This window comes from Oncorhynchus masou, chromosome 10 (assembly GCF_036934945.1).
Source record: "Oncorhynchus masou masou isolate Uvic2021 chromosome 10, UVic_Omas_1.1, whole genome shotgun sequence".
NCBI lineage: Eukaryota > Metazoa > Chordata > Actinopteri > Salmoniformes > Salmonidae > Oncorhynchus > Oncorhynchus masou.
Window position 1 is genome coordinate 22,821,890 of NC_088221.1, and position 24,696 is coordinate 22,846,585.

The window sequence follows — 24,696 nt, forward strand, 5'->3', positions numbered from 1 at the left end:
GTCCTCTCCTCCACTCTTCTCTCCCAACTCCTATGTCCTCTCCTCCTCTGCTCTCCTCTCTCTCCTTCTCCTCTCTCTCTCTACCTGTTCTTTCTGTTTGCGCGTGCTTCGGGACCAGCTTTTGTGATCAATGTGAGGCCATATCCATGAGGGAAGCCGCAGGCGGCGCACAGCCAAGTCCCCGCCCCACTCTCCACTGAATATGACACAGCTGCTTTTCAGAACCCAACCGCTCGAGCCCCTTCATCCTGAGAGCAAACAAAAAGTGGCTATTTATTAGAATACTTGTTTTGTATTGTTCAGCGACACACAACAGACGCTTCATTATGTAAGAAGCAAACCCCTTTCACTGAGAGAAACAATAACTTGAAATTGTCTTTTAGAGTGTATAATAAATGACATTTCTTCTTGTCTCTCCCCTCAGTGTGTGTTGAATGGTGGGTTTGGGCACCGGGCACGGATGGCACACACCGCGGTTAGAGTTTAGGGGCGATGGCGGTCTTACAGGAAGCTTTGGTGTGTTTAGGACGGCTTTAGGAGGAGGATGGGGAGAAAATCTATTCCTACTTCACTGACTACGATAGAGGATCAGGGAGACGTGCGTAAGTTTGCATAACCTCAGCTATTTTATGCACAAGGAGGTTGGTTAGTCTATCTTTCCCTTGTCACGTCTTTATTTTCTGGTGGCTGTTGTTGTAATAGATGTTAGATATATTATGCAGAACTGAAATAATTTATGTTTGAAAACTATTAGTGGGTGTGTAACAAGAGTTTTTATGACACGTTGCGATAGTTAAATAGAATAAATGGCAACTTTTGGTTCATCAGTGCATGTGCTCCGTCGTCCCTTAATTCAACGCAGATAAACTATAATACATTGTATTGTGTGAATAGTTCAATTGAATTGGACGCAAATGCTAGTCTCAATGCTTTGGCGAGTCTTGGAATCAGAGTGCGTAATAAACATCTACCACAATAACGCATATGCTACGCGCTATCACCTCTGCAATTTTGAACTACATGCTATTTGTTGAATTACTGCTAACTGTATTGTGCCTATGTTATTCAATAAAGAGATAGCTTATGTTGATTGAAACGTGTAATTGTCGTGTTACCTTATAAACAATTTAACAATTAGGCTATGCCAACAATTCATTTTAGACAAATATTCCCCCCCATTACTCCCTTTCTCATAATGTCCCTCTTTTTGTATTATATATTTTTTTAGCTGAATGGAAAAAACGCACTAGCGACTAGCCTATTTATGGACGTTGATGTGGTTGTTTTGCCGGGCACCGGATGCAGATTCGTTCCTTGAACGCACAGTGAGTGCACGCTGACCATCAACATGCAGTGGAGGGAGGGCAGGTTAGTGCCATACGGCTCCTTGGGACGTCCATACCCTAAACCCTAACCCCTACCCTTACCCAAACCCTTGTCTTACCCCCTTTTAAAATTCAACGACGAAGAGGACAGATTTGGGACGTCCCAGGGATCCCGTTTAGACTTTGTTGACTTCCCTCCACGGAGGGAGGCAGGTCAACAGACAGAGCAGCTTGCCTGATCTCTGTCGCTGTCGTTTTCCTATGATATCCGGGTCAATTAATTGACTCGTCCAAGTCGTGACTTTAAAGATCTTATTTTTGTGCCAGTGGAGCCATTGCCTTTAACTGGGCTATAAAGACAAAAACAGACTATTGATGACCATGTCATGCCCGATAAACAACCATATATAGCACATAGGCGATATCAAATCATTTTTTTTTATTGTCACTTGCGCGAAAACAACAGGTGTAGACTTTACCGTAAAACGCTTACTTATGAGCCGTTTCCCAACAATGCAGAGTTAAAAAGTAAAACATCCTGATACTCTTCACACACATCAGCTGCTACTCTGTTCATTATCTATTCTGATACTCTTCACACACATCAGCTGCTACTCTGTTCATTATCTATTCTGATACTCTTCACACACATCAGCTGCTACTCTGTTCATTATCTATTCTGATACTCTTCACACACATCAGCTGCTACTCTGTTCATTATCTATTCTGATACTCTTCACACACATCAGCTGCTACTCTGTTCATTATCTATTCTGATATGCTTCACACATGCTGCTGATACTACTCTGTTCATTATCTATTCTGATACTCTTCACACACATCAGCTGCTACTCTGTTCATTATCTATCCTGATATGCTTCACACATGCTGCTGATACTACTCTGTTCATTATCTATTCTGATACTCTTCACATCAGCTGCTACTCTGTTCATTATCTATTCTGATACTTTTCACACATGCTGCTACTCTGTTCATTATCTATCCTGATATGCTTCACACATGCTGCTGATGCTACTCTGTTCATTATCTATCCTGATATGCTTCACACATGCTGCTGATACTACTCTGTTCATTATCTATCCTGATACTCTCCACACATGCTGCTGATGCTACTCTGTTCATTATCTATCCTGATACTCTCCACACATGCTGCTGATACTACTCTGTTCATTATCTATCCTGATACTCTCCACACATGCTGCTGATACTACTCTGTTCATTATCTATCCTGATATGCTTCACACATGCTGCTGATACTACTCTGTTCATTATCTATCCTGATATGCTTCACACATGCTGCTGATACTACTCTGTTCATTATCTATCCTGATATGCTTCACACATGCTGCTGATACTACTCTGTTCATTATCTATCCTGATATGCTTCACACATGCTGCTGATGCTACTCTGTTCATTATCTATCCTGATACTCTTCACACATGCTGCTACTCTGTTCATTATCTATCCTGATACTCTCCACACATGCTGCTGATGCTACTCTGTTCATTATCTATCCTGATACTCTCCACACATGCTGCTGATACTACTCTGTTCATTATCTATCCTGATACTCTTCACACATGCTGCTGATACTACTCTGTTCATTATCTATCCTGATACTCTTCACACATGCTGCTGATACTACTCTGTTTATTATCTATCCTGATTGCCTTGTCACTTTTTCACCTAAAGGTAAAAGTGACTAGGCAATCAGAATAGATAACAACCAGAGTAGCAACATGTGTGAAGGGTATCAGAATAGATAACAACCAGAGTAGCAGCATGTGTGAAGAGTATCAGAATAGATAATTAACAGAGTAGCAGCATGTGTGAAGAGTATCAGAATAGATAACTAACAGAGTAGCAGCATGTGTGAAGGGTATCAGAAGAGATAACAACCAGAGTAGCAGCATGTGTGAAGAATATCAGAATAGATAATAAACAGAGTAGCAGCTTGTGTGAAGAGTATCAGAATAGATAACAACCAGAGTAGCAGCATGTGTGAACCTCTGCAGGTAAGGGTTAATGTTTCCAATAAGCTTAAAACATAAATATCAAAAACTATTTTCTATCCAGTATTCAAACTTGCAATCTTTGAACTCAGAGGCAGATAAAGTACTTACAACCGAAACCTACTTAAAGGTAACAGCACTCACTGTTGCTCCTAGTGGCCGGTTTCCACTTTCACAGACATGGATGGATGTCGAATATGGACTTGTATCACAGGTGACCTGGCCAGAGAGAGAGAGAGAGTGTGTGTGTGTGTGTGTGTGTGTGTGTGTGTGTGTGTGTGTGTGTGTGTGTGTGTGTGTGTGTGTGTGTGTGTGTGTGTGTGTGTGTGTGTGTGTGTGTGTGTGTGTGTGTGTGTGTGTGTGTGTGTGTGTGTGTGTGTGTGTGTGTGTGTGTGGACATGTTTAATTATTCTTGTGGGGCCACCAGCTGGGGACATTTTGTTGGTCCTCACAAGGTCAAATGCTATTTCTAAGGGATTTAGGGTCAATGTTATAATAGGGTTGGAATTAGGTTTAGGGTTAGGAGCTAGGGTTAAGGTAAGGGTACGGGTTAGGGTTACTGTTAGGGAAAATAGGATTTTGAATGGGACTGAATTGTGTGTCCATAGAAGGTTAGCTGTACAAGATTGTTTTTGTGTATGTGTGCGTAGTGTGGCTATAAATAGCTATTTCTGTATAGGCTATTGACATTTAGCCTATAGGTCTACATATTTATCACAAAGCAGCATAGAGACAGACTATAGTCGATAAATTAATTTGTGTGCAGGCTGGTTCAAAATGTTGTGCAGGGTTATCATCACAATGTTACACTATGCCTTCTTACCTTTCCTCCATCCCATCCACACACACACACACACACAGACACACACACACACACACACACACACACACACACACACACACACACACACACACACACACACACACACACACACACACACACACACACACACACACACACTTGGGAGAAACGAGTTTGAGTGGCGCCAAATGAACTGTTTTAAACATGCAAGTAGCCTGACCTGAAGCCCAATTTTGTTTTGATTGATTACTATCAAATTATAGAAACGAATTAAGCCCCGAGGATATATGAAAAAAATAACATTTTAATGTTCACACGGTAAAAATGTCAAATCTTTCGGATCCCTATGATTACCATTTCCAACCTGCATCCTCCGGATTAAGGCATTTCCCCCGTTGAAATCTGCATATAAAGTAGTGCCAGAGCGCCAGAAAATAACTATAATAACGTGGAAGGGGATGAAAGTAATGACCCTGCTCTAGGGACCGCTGGAAACGGCTCTGTCCTTCAACCTCGATGGCTTCAATTGAAAATTCAGGGGCATTTATGTCAAACGCATGATAGAGCGGCCTAATAGGTAGGCCTAATTTTGGTTAATTTCCTTGGGTAAAGGTGGTAGTTTAGTCTAAATTCAATGGCTGATGGTCCGCTAAAACCACTCGTTAATCAAAATTAAATTTAAACCCCCCAAAAATAAAAAAAATAAAAATAACGAATATTGTTCTAGGCTGGTTGAGGGGGCTGGATAAGTGGTGTGACCCTTGCCCCCGCGCGTGCACCTGCAGCAACGCGTGTGCAGCGTTTCGCAGACTGCGCACAAAGAAGCGGGGAGAATTCTAAGCTTGAGGCGAGTGATCGAGAATGACAGGGAAAGTAAATATGGCCCAAGATTGGTTGCAGTGCGTTTGCAAAAGCTAATTCCTCGCTGATGACGTTCAACACCGGTTCCACTTTGGTTTCAGGCTGTTTGAATTGTGTCAGATTTTTTGTTGTTGAAAATATAGGCATTTTGAGATTATGTTAAAGAGGATAAAATTATTAGCCTATAATTTTGTAATATTTAATAATTATGAGAATAATCTGAAATACAAGTCTAATTATTATAATACCAATAATTTCCTTCATAATGATCACCCTCATCATCACAATTTAGCAAACAATCTCCCTAATGAAATACAAAGTTAGCTGCATATGGCTAAATAAAGGAATCAGAAATCATCGAAATTAGCCTACATGAAATAAACATTTTAGTAGGCCTACATGTTCCAGAAACATTTGTCGATATTAATAATAATTATATAGGCCTAGGTCATCAGCCATTATCCACTTTGAACACTCAAAACCATTTGATGCAATTTCATAACGATATGCCCTAGAAAACCTTTATCTTTAGTTATTATTAAAGGCACTAATATGTTCAAATATGCTGTTCAAAAACAGGATATGTTCACACACCTTAGACCCCCCCCAAAAAAATTCGACTCGAGCACATTTGTTCCTTATTGTTGGCTATTTTAATGGATCGCAAAACCAACTTCCAGTCAAAATACACATTTTTCCAAAAATATTTTCATACTTTCAGAATATTTTAAATTACAATAATAATTTAAAGCTATTAGCTTATAGGCCTTTGAAGTTACAGTATTTCAATGGCTTGTTTGTGTAATCACAATTTAAAGATGATGCTATAATGACAAGGCTCTCTCTGAAACATATTGTGGATTGTGTGATTTTCTTATTAATCGACATTATATATAGACCTACAGTAGTATAATAACATGGGCCTGTGATATTGTGTTATTATAGACTATAATATAGGCCTATTATTATGATGTTACTTACTTGTTATTATTACAATTGTCCTATTATAGTCGGCCTAGTAATAATCTAGTTGTAGTGGGCAACAGTTGTGATGTGAAGTCAAAAAAGGGGCTCATATTTATTGCGATTTGATCTGGGAAGAGTGGTATCAGTGCGCTCTCTCTCGGAGGTTTGCGCACGCAAGTGTGTCAGTAGCCCATTCTCGGTGTGTCACAACCCAAAAAAATATCTAATCCTCGAGCCATAAACCACGAGACGTGGGTTACGAGGATGTTATTGACCATTGTGAGAACCCTTAACTCTACCGGTCGCAGAGCGATAGATAGGCCTACGCCTGAATGCTCCTCCAGCTCCCGTATTGAAGGATATATGAGCCTAATTAAAAGCAACAAACCATGATACAATGATTAAATCGTTAGCCTCGCGGCGGGGAAGGAATATGTTTTTTTGCCTTTCAATTAGCCGCTGATTGGGTTTTTCAAGGGAGGTCAGCTGTGAAATTTGATGCACGTGCGCGCGATCATGTGCCAGTTGAGATCTGACACCCTAACACTCAGCCTTGCCAGTTTAAAATGAAATGCATTTGTTTTATTTTCTGGGTGGATAGGCATAGACCTAAATATATTAACCCCACGTTGTTATTGGTTAAAAGACAGCATTGGAATAGCATGCGTGGTTTTTCCGCATCTTAAAAAAATATATAGAATTTTGGTTTACTTTCTATCATTAAGCCTATAAATTGTGTCACATAATTATTCACTTTGATACCCGCATCTGTTTACAAAATGTTTTTGACTTTGGGTAGCGTAATAACCAGCTGTGAAGTGTATGCTATAGGTTCTTATGGCAACACAAACGCCAATGGGAACACCATGGCGCACGCAAGGCACGCTCCCATGCTGTTCCCCTCCAGCAGACGGCGATGACAGTCTATCTCAAGTCTGCCCCAGTGACTACATTATAACAGCCTCCTTAACAGCTGATTGGAATAAGTAACATGTCTTCCCGCGGTCCAAAACCCCATTAGCTTGTTTGTAGAAATATGACATCTGATAATGCCACACTTTGACGCACGGCTAGGTTGTGGTTAGTGACGCAAAACAGTGTGGTGCGTGCGAGCGTGTGTGTGTGTATAGGCCTATGCGTGGCCAACATTTACATTTACATTTAAGTCATTTAGCAGACGCTCTTATCCAGAGCGACTTACAACATCTTCAACAGGCCAACAATCTGTAATAGTCTATTTGGTTCCTTTATATATACAACACATTTTCCAAAAAGTAGTAACATTAGTCACGTAAACACACAAATAAACAATTGGCACATTGGATTCCTAATTTTAAAAATAAGTGGTGCTTTTCTTACCGAGGAGACAAAGTTAAATAAATTACTACCATAACCGTTACATACAAATCTGAGTAAAATAGTGAGTATAGTCTGATAATATACTATACTCACTATTTTACTCAAAATGTATTCAACAGAAGTAGCTTATAATGTTATAATGTATGTCATTTTGAAAAAATATAGTCCTAGACAGGTCGTTCAAGACTGAAGTCGAAATGGAATGCCTATCCATGTCCTGAAGACATAGTGGACACATTTTATTGCTATTTTATTTTGTACCCTATCCCAAACCATAATCCTTACCTTAATCATTCGAACCGAGTGCCTAAACTTAACCCATAACTTTGAAATTTGACGTTTGAAGAAATGGAACGATACAGAGCAGCAGGAGCAACAAAAACACTCGAAATTGGATGAATGTCTAATTCTGCAGTGAGACTGTGAAAGCTTGTTTCAAATGCTCAATGACTATGTGGTTGAATAACTTTTAGGCTAGAAGTCTAGTCTTGAAAGTGGCAAACGGATTTATATGTAATTCCCCGCAATTTTAGTCACCATGTAACTTAGCGAGGGTGACCCACCTCTCACCCCCTGCCAGTGTTCCTCTTTCACTGGTTCTGCGTCACCTGACTGAGCGCCATGCAAATCGCTTTGCTTCTAGAACGCTATTGGCCGCTCGTTGCTCATTTAACCGCTGTCAAGGCGCTTCATATGGCGTCCGCTTTAACTAACTTCTCAACTCCAACAGGGAAAGTAGCTCAAATGCGCCTTCTGTCAGCGTGGATGTGAACCAACAACCGAAGAGGAGATAAAACATCCACGGGGAGAACATTTCTCTGACACTCTACGTATTGGATTATTAATTAAGTTTGCATTTAATTATTTTTGTGGTGTAGGATTGTCGTTCCCTCGTGTGCACCTGCTCTGCCGGACTCGCGCGCCGACTGAACCAGACTTTGTTTCATCTGTTGGTTGAAAGTTTGAAAACAAGGTGAATGTATAGCATGATGATGGAGACGGACCTCCAGTCCCCTGGACCCCAAACGAACACACATTTGGGGCAAACGGGGCCGAACAGTGGGTCCAAAGCGAATCAGGACCGGGTGAAGCGTCCGATGAACGCGTTCATGGTGTGGTCCCGCGGGCAGCGGAGAAAGATGGCCCAGGAAAACCCCAAGATGCACAACTCTGAGATCAGCAAGCGGCTGGGTGCCGAGTGGAAGGTCATGTCCGAGGCGGAGAAGAGACCCTTCATCGACGAAGCGAAGCGGTTACGAGCAATGCACATGAAGGAACACCCGGATTACAAGTACAGACCGAGACGGAAGACCAAGACGCTGCTGAAAAAGGACAAGTACTCTCTGGCCGGTGGCCTGCTCTCTGGGGCCGGCGGCGGTGGAATGGGTCTGGGTGTCGGGATGGGTTCATCCGGCGTCGGCCAGAGGTTAGAGAGCACCGGGGGCCACGGGGGCTCCGCCAGCTCAGGCTACGCTCACATGAATGGCTGGGCGAACGGTGCGTACTCGGGGCAGATGGCTGCAGCTGCTGCGGCGGCGGCGATGATGCAAGAGGCGCAGCTTGCTTACACCCAGCACCCGGGCAGCGGGCATCACCACCACTCACACCACCACCACCACCCGCACAACCCTCAGCCCATGCACCGCTACGACATGTCGGCACTCCAGTACAGCCCCATCTCGAACTCTGAGGGCTACATGAGCGCATCTCCGTCCGGCTATGGCGGGATCACCTACACGCAGCACCAGAGCTCTGGCGTCTCCTCCTCGGCTGCCATGGGCACGTTAGGGTCGCTGGTGAAGTCAGAGCCGAGCGTAAGCCCTCCCGTTAGCACTCACTCCAGGGGCCCTTGCCCCGGAGACTTGAGAGAGATGATAAGCATGTATTTACCGACCGGAGAGCCCGGGGACCCGTCGGTGCAAAGTAGACTCCACGCATTGCCGCAGCATTACCAGAGTGCGACGGCTGGGGTGAACGGAACGGTTCCATTAACGCATATATAGATTATTTATATGACTATGGAAACTGCAGACAGAATACAAAAACCCATAACCAAATATTTACTTATTTTTTAAATGATCACTGAACTACCTGCATTTTGTTCAGAATGTTTATGGTGTTCTTGTAAATTCAAAGTAAATTAGCCTATCCTTTCCCCTTTTGGAGTATACACTCTCTTACGAACAGGATATGAGTTCAGATACTGGTTGTTGTGTTATCATTTTGTAAATTTTTTATTAACCACACTTGTGGTTGAGGGCGATGCCAACCAAATTAATGAACACATTTGCTGAAACTATAATCGAATTATTTTTGGTTCACTGTAAGTTATTGAAAAATAAGAACATGTTTTCCATAATCATGAAAGATGGTTATAAAGATTGATATTTTCCCCATTTAATAATTCCCCAAGAGATTGTAAACATTTCCGTTTACACTGTCTATTCATGATCATAATTATCTCTTCTTATTGTAATAATTATTGTAAATTGTGAATAATTTGAATATTTTAAAAGACTGACGCGCAACTGCTATTGTATAATTTACGAAATGCATTTCTGCTAGAGAGAGGTTCTGATATTGGGCTGAATTACAATTTAAATAAATTTCACACATATGTTGCTCTGATTCTACAAAGAAAGTGTTAGCTTGATTATTGTTCACTATCTTCAGTTGCAAATGGTAATGAGTTATATTTCATTTGAAGGCCACGAAACTTTGAGTCTGAGGTAAAGCTACCTATACGGCAAAAACATTTTTTTAAATGGCAGAGTGTCTCTGGCAAACCCGTAACATGAAACAAATAGTTACAATGCGTAATATTTAATATAAGTAAACTTATTTTTTGGCCATTGGATTAAGTACACCCAAACTATTCTCAGGGTTTACCCTTATGGGTCTGTAAACATTTATGTAAACTTAACGTTACTAGCAAGTTGTCACGATAGAACAGAGAGAAGCACAGTATTCACATTCGTCCTTCAGAATATAGCCTACATTTCGGATATATGCGTGCAACGTCTCACTTGCAATATATTTTTATAATTAATTATGCTCTTTTTGTTCTTGATTCGATTTATAAGTTGTATTTTGAATCTTTTCATGGTTTTTCTTTTCCATGATAATCTGAACGCAATTAGGCAACATGCATTAGGCCTATGGTTTGTTTTATTTTGATTACTGACAAACTTAGACTAGACCTGTTCCGCAGGTATTGATTATACAATAGGCTTATAGCACGTAATAACTTGATTTTATGTTGTTATAATGTACAATAGATTATTCAAATAGCATAATATGATATATTTCTGTAGTAACTTGGCAAAAAAATACATTAATATATCCTATAGCCCATAGAAAACAAGAGCAAAGCTATCTCGAGTTGGGTGACTTTTGTGGATTTTTGAAAGACATATTTTCCTTGCAAGCGCTGAAGGGATGAACCATGCAGGCCTATTTGGACAATAACGCTATGATTGCAAATGGCGATCACCAAATGCAACTAGTAAATGTAGAACGATTATTCAGGCTCACTCAAATATCCTATGCTATATTTTATAACTAAAATTGTGTTTTTAAACCTAAGAAATGTGTAGGATGTTTGACGTTTTTGTTATTGGCGAATTTAGGCCTACCCGTTTTATTGTTGTCATGAACAGTATAATAGGCCTACTGCTTTCAGTAAGTTAGCCTAATATTATTTTACTTCATAGCATATTGTCCTAAATTATTCCACTTAAATTATTATAGACGTATTATAATTCAGATAATGAGTTGTATAAACCAGAATTAGGTTGTATACATACGTAGCAAACTTAATTTGATTACTTTAGAATAGTTTAGTATTGAATTGACCTCATCTCACATTTTACTTGTGACTGACTATCTCCCAGTATTGAATACATTGACTACACTGTGAGTAGATAATCCTGATAAGTATGAGCTGAAGGCTTTTTAATGGTCTATTTGGGAGAAAAGTGGAAACTTTGCTGTTTTCTTGTTATGTGAGTAGGGGTCAAAGTTCAGGCTGTTTCCTTGATCCCTTAACAAAGCCTGTACCCCTGAATAGGAAGCAGTATGGATACAAAGAAACCACATTAGTCAGTGATTGACACACTCTGCATCCCTGCCATAGGCCTACTACAGCAAGTATACTTATGAAGGCTGCAATGCCAGAACAATGTGCCTGATTCACAATATAGGGACAATTCAGTACAACTCGGCTTGGCTCGCTTGACTTGGCTCGGTTTGGCCCTATAGTGTGTGACAGGCACTTGGATTTTAATGATCAAGAACCACTTTTCTATTGAACTTAGATTTCCCCCCAATAATGGTTGAATACATATTGCACTTCCAGGGAATAGATTCCGGATGGCAGTATCATCCAAGTAGATCAAGTTCTTTATTTAAGCCATGGTTGTATTACAGACGACATAGTACCTTCAACTCATTTGATCTTATTACCACTGTGTGTATTGGAAGTTTTACCATTTGGAGATTCTGAGATGATGGTTACTGTGTATGGGATGTTATATTCCTTTCCTCTGTGCCATGATGGATGGAGACTAGATGAAATCACCGTGCTGGAGCGGGAGATCTAACATGTGTTGAAGAGGGTGATAAGTGTGTGTGACAGTTTTTTTGTGACTCGTTTTGAATCAGAGCAGATCATCTGTAGACATTAGGAAACAAGGAAGTGTGAGCTGTTCACTAGCTGTTTCAAGTGGAAGTGTTGTAATACCCACATGGCAGTCACAGACACTGAAACACATAGGCATGGCTAACTTGATGAAATAAACAATTACACACAATTTAGATGCGAAGACTCGCAGTCTTATTAATACTGTGACAGAAGTAGGATATGGGGATCTCTTGTGTCTTTCAGTTTCAACTGGACAGTTAGTTAGAAATTACTTTATCAAAATGGAGAGACTCATATGTCATCTGAGTAGGCCGTCATTGTAAATAAGAATTTGTTCTTAACTGACTTGCCTAGTAAAATAAAATAAAAAATGTAATAAAAATATGGTGTTATGAACAATCCATAAGAGCACAACAAATAATGATGCGCATGCGTATTGAATTGACAGTGATTTATCTCCTGTTCAAATACTCCAATGCAATATCATTGCTGGGGCAGGAGGTTTTGGTCAGGGAACACGGAGAGGAGAAACTCCCCGCCCTATAGTCATTGCTAAACCTGTACGCAGCAACAAGTGACATGACCTCTGACCTAAGGGAACTTCTCTCTCATGCTGTGCTATGATTCCACAACCTTCTCCCCAAAGTGGGCACTTGCTCTATCCCTCTTATGGGTGGAACAGTATGGGAGTAAGCATGGGTTAGAGCAGAGGGAGTTCCCTTTGTAGTCCATTCCCTCTATGGGGGTTGCATGACACATTTCAAGACCTTTCGGAGCCTTTCTGTGCCTCATAGAGCTTGGAGAAAACATCTTTGGTGCATTGAGAAAAAGTAAGAGATGGTATTTTCTGTTGTTACTTATGGGGACAGTTACATCCGGTTTCAGGCTAGTGTGTCCACAGTTAGTCCAAATCAGGCCCCAAAAAGCCTTATAATACAAAAAGTAACTAGCTAACGTCAGCTAACAGCTCTCTCATGTCTCATCATTGAGAAGCCCAAACAGAGCCGTTGCTATCGATACTCACAGACGTAGAGTCGCACAAGCAAAAATTACGAGTAGTGTGAATGGGGTGATTGAATTTAGAACCATTGTGTACACTAAGAAAGTAGCGACAATGAGGCAGACAATGCAACATCGCATCGTCCTCCTTAGGATCGAGCCTCGTGCTCTAAATAACTCAACTGCTGATCCCGCTGCTCTGATTGGTAGTGCTGAGCATTAATGCTTTTTCAGACCGGTTTGGTTTCGGTACGATTATTAAAAAATAATAATGGTTTTCGATGTCGATTTTGATTATTTTATTTAACATTAAGTGCACTATGCATTATGTGGGTTGAATGCTTTAACAACACCGAATAAAACAATGAATAAAAGTCCCATGATGGTAGTGACAGCCCCTTACTGCTTATCCATCATTTATTCACATACTTTACTTTAATAATATAGTTCAGTTGTGTATATTACATTGGTTTTATTTGATGACATTAATCATGCATTTAATTTAGTTTAATCCGAAGTAATCATCTCATAGAGCTGCTGCCTATGCTGTATGACAAAATCACTATTTTAGTAGTTCTTCAAAGTTTAAAAAAAACACAGACCAGACAAGTAGAAGTGCAATTGATTATGGTCATTGGAATTAATTACCATGTTTTATGCACTAAACCATGTAGAAATATATACTACAACTTCCTACGACATTGCACAGTTCAGGTTTGATCTGATTTATCTCTAGAGAAACTTTCCAATGTGTGCGTTGAGCTCACAGAAATAAAGAACAAAATGGAATTAAAATCATTTATATGACGTTGGTCAATTAGTTGATTAATAAATGAAAAATAACTGACATTTCAGTTAATCGCTCAGCACTACTGATTGGATAGAGCGAAGCTGTCTCCATTCACTCCTTTCATATTTAACCCGATCACTTCTCATCGCACACCTTTCAGTTTTCACGCAACAATTGTCGTTTAGATACCGACCAGAACTACTGACCACAACCTACTGACCATAACCACACAACTACTGGCCAACTTCTACTGAACCACAAATATTGTAAACAACCACACAACTACCGACAACAACTACTGACCACAACTACTAACCACAGCTTCTGACCAAAGCAACGCAACTACTGACCACAACGACTAAACCAAAACGACTAACACAACCACAAAACTACTAACCACAACTACTGACCACAAAACTTCTGGACCACACAACTAATGTCCACAACAACACAATTCCTGACCACAACTGCTGAACCACACAACTACTTACCAAAACTACTGACCAAAACTACTGACCACTACTGAAAACAACTACTGATCACAATTACTGACCACAACCACACAACTAATGAACCACACAACTACTTACCAAAACTACTGACCGCTACTGAGCACAACTACTGAGCACAACTAATGATGACAAAAATGAACCACGCAACTCCTGACCACAACTACTGTCCACCACTACTGACCACAACCACACAACTACTGACCAGAACCACTGACCACAACGACTGACCGCAAACATACTGAACCACACAACTACTGACCAAAAAAATGCCGCACCACACAACTACTGACCACAACTACTGCTCAGGTCGGCACTAGCTCTGGTCCAGCTCTGGTCCTGGGTGTATCAAGCTAGCTAAGGTTTGCACTTGCTCTGGTCTAGCTCTGGTCTGCACTATAAATTATAACTACTTAAATGTGAATAAATTAGCATATGATACCCACCAACAATAATTGTAACCATTGAACTGTTCAAGCTACAGACACCAAACCAACTTTCACATGTTCAGGCCATCATACCCCATAATTTCCTAACAATTACCCAACAAATCAATCAATATTTTAATCTAACTACTTTTTCAACTACAACCAGTCACCACCATTACTACTGCAGACACTACCACTACTATAACTTATTTCATTTAGTTTGCTGGAAAAAATGCTTCACCCGTGCTGCAGACCGCTATATCGGTCCACTGAAAAAATATGATTTACATTTTTTATTCTTATTATTTTTATTCTTATTTTTTAGGTGGTGCAGCAGCACCCTCAGCACCCCTACTTCCCGCAGCTATGCTGTTAGCCTAAATCATTAATTTATTAGATCGAACTACAGGTAGCTATCAGTAGGTCTACATGTGAACATATTCTACCTATTTCTTCAACTACCACAAAAATCATTTTAAAGAGCTGTCATCACTAGATCCATCATATTTTTCTCCACAAATAATATCCTAAAACTTTCCAATCATTATATCATCATTCAACTAAAATCAAACTTAATTTGCACTGAACATTTTACAAAAGTAAATCGTGCATCTATTTTTCTGAAATGTAAGGTATGAATAATTCATAGTGGATTTGCTTTCCTAATAGTGTTGTCCACATGATCCTACCTTTTATTTCAGTCTTCTGAAAGAAAATCACTGTCTTTCTTCTTTCAGTTTTCACATGTAACAATGCAAGAAATATAGAAATATAGGAATATAGAAACTTTCACCACCAGTTTTGCCCCAATCAGGAATATCAAACTGTTCCACCATTTAGAAAACTGATGATACATCTTGTACTGTAGGCCTATACACATCTATCTGCATAGGTAGGTGTACTGCACTTATTTAAAATTGGTTAACTATGGTGTATACCAGTGGAGGCTGGTGGGATGAGCGATATGAGGACAGGCTCATTGTAATGGCTGTAATGTAATCCATGGAATGGAGTCGAACATGTGGTTTCCATTTATCCCATCCCAGACGTAACAACTAGCCCGTCCTCCAATAGCTCCTCCCACCAGCCTCCACTGGTACCAACTTTAGAAGTTCAGAGGACCATACCGCACCTACGGCCGCCTACAGCACCTGTCAGAGAGCCGCTTCCCCAAGATACAGGTGGAGACCATTGAATTCAATAAAACAAACTGCTGAATTCAATAAAACAAACTGCTGAAAACTGAGTTTGGTGTGGATCCTAAACAGACAGTGATATGGCGTCTGCAGAGCTCCCCTCCTACGCAGCGGAGGGGCACATAGCATGGCCCGCTTGGAGTTTATTTGTATTTTATCTGCAGATGTAAAGCGACACAGATTAACACTGAAAAAACAGAGAGGCGGGGCGCGTCACGGCACATCGCTAGGTTAAAAGAGGAGTGTTCTGGTAAATTGAACCCGAATAATTTACTACTCGACCACAGAGGGGAAAGTGGAAGGGAGGGGAAGTGATGGGGAACGGGGATTGGGGCAAAGGTGGCGATGTGGAGGTTGGGGAATGGAAGAGAGGAAGAGGGAGGGGAACAGCAGCAGTAAATCTCTGACCAATAAATCTCTCCAGCATGCGATACTCTTATCTTGTAGCCACCGATATATTCCACGCTAGGAAGCCATCAGCGCTGGCGCACACTCGGCGCTGGTAAAGCCCCGATCCCTTGCACTCGCTGTCCTAAATGGGGATAATTAGCGTCACTTTATCACGCCTCTGCATATTTTCTCCGGTTTCCCTCCATCCCCAACGCCCCCCTCCCCAAAAAAACCCAGCCGAGCTTGCCTGCTCTCGGTGCCCGCTCTGTCACAGAAGATTACGGAGACAGATTGCACAGAACGAATGTGCCAGGCAAGATTAGCGGGGAATAGAGAAAGCAACTGGGCCAATGAATTCCTCGCGAGGGCCTTATCGTGCAATTACACGTTGACATGTTTAACAATCTTGCTGCCTCTTAATCCCGCGCTCTTCCAGGAGCGCTGCGATGCTGCTGTTGCTGCTGCTCTGTCCAGCACCATACACTGGAGAACAGGCCCCAATGCACCGACACGTGGTGGCACACAGCCTGCTGACACACACACAGGGAAAGTTTATTATTTTTTCACACATTTGCAAACTTTTACTCTTGTTGTTTCTTGCTCTCTTGCAATGCTGTTTCCTCACAACACGAGCAATTTTGAGGATGATGTTCTGTAGCCAATCCTTCTGAACTGTTTGTCAGAAGATTTTCACTTAGACAGTGTCTAAGCAATCAGCCGGGGAAATTATTCTATTGACGATTAAACTTTGAAGTTGAATGAAAATAATAAGTTTGATGAGGATTAAACTTTGAAGTTTAATCATCCACATTTTGAATACTTCTCTGTAGTATGGTTTTATTTGAGGACTTTTAACCTATGAACGGGGACCCTGTGAAAATGGTTGATAATGTCGGGAATATAGGGCTCGGTGGTGTAGCAGCGGTTTAATGGCACTGCATGTCAGTGCTAGAGGCGTCACTACAGACACCCTGGTTCGAATCCAGGCTGTATCACAACCGGCCGTGATTCGGCGCACAATTGACCCATCATCGTTCGTGTTGGGCCGGTGTAGGCCGTCATTGTAAATAATAATTTGTTCTTAACTAGCTTGCCAAGCAAAATAAAATGTAATTGATTCAGGCCTAAACCATATTTCACCGTCCATCGCGAAGAGTGATGGTGAGAAATATTTAGCCTTGACCATTTGTTTAGAGTTCGTTTTGGACTCTTTTCCCCTCTCTCCTCTTTCCTCCTTCACCCCCCCCCCCTTAACTTCCCTCCTCTCCCTCCATCCCTCCTGCTTGGTGGTAGCGGGGCCTGTGTGGGAGTGATTGTGAGCGCCACTGTTGGAATTTGGCAGCGGCCGCGGTTTGGAGAGCCGCCCCACGCTGAGCCCCATTCAGCGACCGGCGCACTGTGAGGTTGGGAAGTTTCACTCAGCCGTACAACTCAATGCCCCAACAAAGGCGATTACAAGCCCCAGTGCATTCCTGAAGGGACCCGGTAGCGACGCAGGTGCGAGGGAACCGGGGGAACCCGTCAGAGAAGTGTCAAAAACGGGACAGTGCCGGGACCACACAAAACCTAACGCACCGCGGGTAGCAGGGACTTTTTTTAAAGGGGTCGGGGGTAGAATGAAAATAATAAGTTTGATGAGGATAACGTTTTGGGGTGCTTTAGAACAGGCTTGTCTGTCTGCCCAGTGAATGAAAGGAAGATAAATCGTCCAATTTAGTGAGAGAAACACATTTCTTAGACACATTTTCAAGTTAGCAATGCCCTGATTGTTGATTTGAAAATAATATACTTATTTCGGCTTAGCCGAAATATCGATATTTGACCAAATAATTGAAAGGACACGTACAACAACAAAAAAATATATAAAAAAGCGAAAAGTAGTCTGCAAGAAAAAATCTCCTCTAATTCTTCCTCGATTGGTAGCAGAATAAATGGTGCACAGAGGTTAACTGCGTTGCAATGCGCCCAAGCGTGTGTTTTTGGCTGGCTATAGGTCTGTCTGTATCGCGGAGACAGACGGTATATTTGATTAGAGCAGCGCCTAACTATCAGTTACCGAGGAGAAACAGAGGATCCCTAAGGAGCGGTAATCAGCACGCCAGCAGCTCGCGGACCTCTCATTTCCCACCACTGCAACATAATGGAGGCGCGCAGGACCGCATGAGAATCAGCCCAGCGCAGAAAAATAACTGTCACTCACTGTTTGGCGACCAAATACAAGACACAGTATTCATTCCTCTGTGACACTCAACAGCTAGAGGCTGTGAATTAAATTTACAAAAACGAAACTTACTTTTTGTTTGTTATGAACACCTCGTTTGTAGCATCTTTGGAAGAGTTTCCTTATTATAGGCCTATGGAAAGGGAATTTTGTAAGTAGGTGCACAACATTTTCACCTTTTTGGTGTGTGTGCGTGCGTGCCTCTAATTTCCATGCGTGGACGCCATGGGGGTCTTGTGTAATCGGACTACTCCGCTCTTCCCTGCCCTCACCTGAGTGCTACCCACAGGGGTGAGTGGGGGACAAAAGCGGTCCCCCGCACCGGCAGCGGTGGTCAGTCAAGCAGAGCGGACTATGCTAATGTTCCTGACCCAGAGAGGCAAAGGGGGGCGAACAGAGATTCCGATTGTTCATGATCTCACGAAATACACAGCTGCAAAGCAATGCTAGCAATGCTGCGAGATGTTCAGATCCAAGCCAATGCATGACACGGCCAGAGTATACTCTGTAATCGCCAATTTAAAGTATGTATACCTGCAGTTTGACCACGTTCAGAAAGGGAGTTGTGCCTAACTTCAGGCAAAGCTGAAAGGGCTTCTGTCTATAACTTGAACGTTATTCTATATCGTTAATATGATCCAATGCCTCTCTTTCTATCTGCCCCTGCTGTAGCCTGTGTAAAGCACTGTCAAATGCTACAAGATTAGAAACGTTGGTCATTATTCCTGCGTGCTTCACTTTATACCATTCTACCCGGACGAGAGCTGTCCAGTGCTGAAATGACAGCGACTGAAATCACGTCATTTCAGCACCACCTCGAGACGTGCGTGAAAAAGCCAACAGTGTGTAGACTAACTGCTGAAAAATGCATTGTAAAAAAATATAGGCTATTGGATTAGGCCAAACTGGATGATTTATCAGGGTGGCAGGAAGCCTTGCCTTTAAGAGCGTTGGGCCAGTAACCGACATGAGCAAGGCACTTAACACTAACTACTTCTGTAAGACGCTCTGGATAAGAGCATCTGCTAAATTACAAAAATGTCAAATGTAGGCAACTGAAGAAGAGGAGTGCATGATCTCCTATACTAAAGTTGATTGAATTCAATCAAATTGAGGGACAATAGAATAAATTAATAACACGACTGTAGGCAAATTCTATATGTGGTGAATCATTTCCACAAGTTGTACGCTTGAAAACGCAATGGGTTACCTAAATTCCAGACTTACAGTACCAGTCAAAAGTTTGGACACACCTACTCATTCAAGGGTTTTTCTTTATTTTTGCTACTTTCTACATTATAAAATAATAGCGAAGACATCAAAACTATGGCATAACACATATGGAATCATGTTCTTCAAAGTATCCACCCTTTGTGTTGATGACAGCTTTGCAAACTCATGCATTCTTTCAACCAGATTCATGAGGAATGCTTTTCCAACAGTCTTGAAGGAGTTCCCACATATGCTAAGCACTTGTTGGCTGCTTTCCTTCTGTAAGGACAAATGCTGGGAAACGAGAAGCAAGTACAGGGAGTGAACATTTAATAAATAACGGACATGAAACAGAATATGGATAGCAGGGGAAACAAAACAACATTAATGCAGACACTGGGATGAAACTGAGGAATAAACAAATATAGGTGAGGTAATCAATATGTGATGGAGTCCAGGTGAGTCAAATGAAGCGCTGGTGCATGTAACAATGGTGACAGGTGTGTGTAATGATGGGCAACCTGGCGCCCTCAAGGGCCAGAGAGGGGGAGCGGGCGCAGGCGTGACACCTTCACTCTGCGGTCCAACTCATCCCAAACCATCTCAATTGGGTTCAGGTCAGGTGATTGTGGAGTTGGTCTTTTATGGACTTGGTCTTTTGCCAAATAGGGGTATATTCTGTATACCAACCCCTACCTTGTCACAACACAACTGATTGGCTCAAACTCATTAAGAAGGAAATCATTTCCACAATTAACTTTTAACAAGGCCACCTGTTTATTGAAATTCATTCCAGGTGACTACCTCGTGAAGCTGGTTGAGAGAATCCCAAGAGTGTGCAAAACTGTCATCAAGGCAAAGGGAGGCTACATTGAAGAATCGAAAATCGAAAATATATTCTGATTTGTTTAACACTTTTTTGCTTACTACATGATGTTATTTCATAGTTTTGATGTCTTCACTATTATTCTACAATGTAAAAAATAGTAAAAGTAAAGAAAAAATCTTGAATAAGTAGGTGTGTCCAAACTTTTGATTGGTACTGTACTTCACAGCCTATATTTGACCCCTCTCCCGGAGTCAACCAAACAACAACACCCTGTGAAAGGACAAAACACCGCCTGGAATTGTTTTTGTTTTCCCTCCAATGGTTGCTTGCTGTTTTGTGTAGGGGCGAACTTATACCGCTGATTGAGTCTGAGCCGCTTCAGTCCAAAGCTATCATCTACGAGCTGACAATAACAGGAGAGAGAAGAGAACGAAAATACTTGATGTTTATGGATCGCTCATTGATCTTGCGCGGGTCTTTGAAGCGGTTTGTTTGTTATTTTGATGACTGGCTCATTGTAAACAGACAGCGGGGGTTGGGGGACTGCTAGGAGGGTTGGCGCGGCCGCGGGAGCGCGCACAATTCCCTTTCGCTTGGACGGTCGATGACAGCATGTGATCCGGTGTTCATGCCTGGAGACGCGAGGAAATGGTGGCAGAGGGAGCAGGGTAGTTTGGCGGTAATGACACCCCCTACAGCTCGTTATTACTTAAAGACCATGTCGCTGTGAAATTAGAGTTTGGTGGTGGCATAGTGCTCTGAGCTTGTCAGTCTGTCTCCCCAGCATGCTCACCCCTTCCTCCCCACCATCTACTCCCTTCATAGAGCCGCATCCGCAAGATCTTTCTTTTTGAATTTTTGAAGAGAGAGCGAGAGAGAGAGAGATCATTATATTTTGTTGAAGTTTTCCTTTAATTTCTATGTATCTCTATGAATGCTTACGTAGGACTATAAGGTCATAAATGAGTTATGTCACCATGACACTGTAATAATCAGTCTATGGATTGTGATAATAGTGATCAATCAATAAATCAATCAGATGTATGTTTGAAACCCTTTTTACATCAACAGATGTGGTTTAGAGCAAAGGTGTCTTGCTGGTCCGAGGGCTTTGTCTCAGGTCCAGTTGACTCAGCTGTCCTCCATGTGTTCTCCTCCACATCTTTAACATTCACATTAACATCAGTGAAGAGACTGCTGTCGCTAACAGTATGAAGCACAGTGCTCACTGCTGCCAAGACAGCTAATCCTTTTAGTGCACTGCTGTATAATCACACACACACACACACACACACACACACACACACACACACACACACACACACACACACACACACACACACACACACACACACACACACACACACACACACACACACACACACACACACACACACACACACACACTAAAGTGTTCTCTCACAATTCTCTATCTTACAGTCACACACACACAAACACACACCAGGCTGTAAAGGATTTCTGATAGCTCAGTGCCAGGTGATTATTTCCAAAGTGGCGTGGAAGGGGTTAATGTGAGCTCAACGAGTCGGGCTAAGAAACATTGTTTTTATTTCCTGATGCTGCAGCCCTGCACCACGCTGATAGCTGTTTGAACTCCCTGACCTCTGACCTTTGTGAGGTCAAGTGATCAACAACCGTGGTCGTTTAGATGGGGTCAGATTATAGCCTGTAAGGGATGTGCACTTCACACCAATCCCTCAGTGGAGGAGGTGTAAATTGCCTTTAATGATTATGATAACGCTACTCTAATTGTTTCCAAGGCCATTAGATTGTTATAAGCTATCAGACAATTTAGCAGAGCTAGGTGAAATGGGATTAATTTGATTCATTTATAAGTGTGCTGATAACCTTACTGGTCTTAAGGAAATTCACCTTTTGGCCTACATTTACATCATGTGTGTGTGTGTGTGTGTGTGTGTGTGTGTGTGTGTGTGTGTGTGTGTGTGTGTGTGTGTGTGTGTGTGTGTGTGTGTGTGTGTGTGTGTGTGTGTGTGTGTGTGTGTGTGCGTGTGTGTGTGTGTGTGTGCATGTTAGTTTTAAGCATGGTAGGTACAATTCACAGGTGGCTGGAGGACAGGCTCATAGTAATTGCTGGAATATAAACAATGGAATGATATCAAACACATGGTTACCATGTCCTCCCCTCACCAGCCTCCTGTGGTACAATTACTGTAAATAATAACTCTACCTGGTCAATCATGGATAAGAAAAATAAAGATCATACTGTATGGTTGGAGACCAGACTCCATGTGGATGTGGTCTAGGACCTACCTGTTCTTTCCCCCTAGTCTGCCAGTTTCCAAGAAAGCTCCATATCTGTGTGATCAGAAGAGATAAATATTGTTGTGGTGTCTGAACTGACTGACTGCTGACCTTTAGATGTCTGTCTCACTAAGTCCATCGTCTCTCTCTCTCTCTCTTTCCCCCTCTCTCTCCCTATCCCCCCCTCCCTCCCCAGGGTGTCCAGTATGATGACTGCCATGGTGGACTGTCCATGGATCACCGTGGAGACCTGTGATTGACAGACAGGCACTAGCCCCCGTCTGGCTGGCTGGCAGGCCGTCATTACGATGAGCAGGAGCAGATTTGCTATGCTGGCGACAGGACCGCACGGGAAATGTCAACGACCATCAGAGCCCCAGACAGACTTCCTCCCCTCCCCCAAGTACCTCACCTAATGTCAGCTAATGCCCATGCTCATCATCCAGACCCTCGGTACCATCAACACAGCTTCACATACTTCATCTACACTCATTTACAAACCACATGCACACAAAGCACTCTACCCCTGTATACTTCGTCCAACAACTCAACACGCCTCACCCAAACCCCCACATGGCTCACCCATCCCTCACATATTTCACCCCAACCCCTATGTATCACCCAACAGCCTCACACCTCATCCAACCACCACAGTACCTCACTCCTTATGTGCGTCATCCGCCCCACACATCCACCCGTCACCCCCCCCCCGTCACCCCCGTCACCCGCCATGCACCTCAGCCAGCCTCCTATATTAATACCCTGTCTCACTCTATTGGCCTATTGCCCAGCAGCACTCTGCATGTTAACATTTCAAAATTCCTCAAATTGTGAGAAAGAGGTATTTTCTTGCCTTCAGTCTATGTGAACAGCCAGTCTGCCCTGCATGCCAGACAGCTAGCTAGAACATCACGTGTGGCCAGTTCTGAGACAGACTGGCACTCTGACAGGCACCCTGACCAGAGTAAGTGCCTCACACATATTACAGCAGTTTACTGCAGTTTGGCAGGACACTGACAACAAGACCAGCCAATGCCTGGCAAACTGACTGACCCCCGGTCTAGTTGGCACCTAGTAAGATAAGGAGAAAATAGAAGGAATATGACATTGAGATCATGTGTAAGTGAAAAAGGTTTCAGTAATTACTTTCTCTTTCTTTAAGTGTTTTTTTTCTTCTGCAAACGTACACACAGTGCAAACGTTTAGGAAATCTGTTCCAAGGTATCTCTCTAGTAAAGTCTTGCCAGTCATCCTTCTCCTCTCCGGGCCCAGACACAGTGTCATGTCCATGTTGGTGCTATGCAGAGCTCTGCTGCCTTGAATGATACCACAAAACGAAATAAACACATTAAAATGGCTTCCTCTCATTGGCGACACAGGAGAAAATCTCAGTTTCATTACATAGGAAATTAAAAGGAAGGGTAATTGTAGAGTACAAGGAGGAAAGGTGAGGAAAACCTTCTGCCAGACCACAATCTAACTATAATACATATAATCACTCATTGAAATAGTTTTTTATTTATTTGAATTCTGTTCCTCCAGCCTGGGATTTTTAAAATTCCTGCCATTGATCTAGAAGCTGCTTGAAGCAGCGGGAGAGAGGGTTAGATCTGTGGTATGGCAAAACTGGGCAGAAGTTATGAATGAGGCAATCTAAGAAATTAATGGGTAAATCAATGAAGCATTCAATGTACATCAACATTGACTTAATCAAGCATTCGTCTTTATGGTCTTGTATTATTGATTTTATATCAACGTATCAAGTTGAAATCGAAATGATTTTTGCTTCTGTACATTTTGAGGATTGACTGAAAACCTGTCCCTTGCATTAGAAATAAAATGCAATGCAA

The 24,696-nt window shown here is 42.1% G+C and overlaps 1 protein-coding gene across 3 annotated transcripts; it reads left to right on the forward strand.

The window, feature by feature from the left end:
• Positions 1-222: 222 nt before the first annotated feature.
• LOC135547352 (transcription factor Sox-1a-like) lies at positions 223-24,696 on the forward strand. Of its 3 annotated transcripts, none has more exons than XR_010456691.1 (3): positions 223-328; positions 425-602; positions 23,043-24,696. XR_010456691.1 is itself a non-coding variant. In XM_064976298.1 (2 exons), exons 1-2 carry the CDS (start codon positions 8,325-8,327, stop codon positions 23,100-23,102), a joined length of 897 nt encoding a protein of 298 aa, XP_064832370.1. In that variant the 5' UTR covers positions 8,036-8,324; the 3' UTR covers positions 23,103-24,696. The 3 variants fall into 3 exon arrangements, 1 of the variants encoding a protein (XP_064832370.1); XR_010456692.1 differs by having other exon boundaries at positions 425-598; XM_064976298.1 differs by lacking the exons at positions 223-328; positions 425-602 and adding an exon at positions 8,036-9,161.

Excerpts from the sequence above, each read along its gene's own strand:
- LOC135547352 (XM_064976298.1), top strand. The coding sequence starts at position 8,325 with ATGTATAGCATGATGATGGAGACGGACCTCCAGTCCCCTGGACCCCAA. Across the intron at positions 9,162-23,042 it reads TGGTGAAGTCAGAGCCGAGC|GGTGTCCAGTATGATGACTG; the intron begins GTAAGCCCTCCC and ends CTCCCTCCCCAG.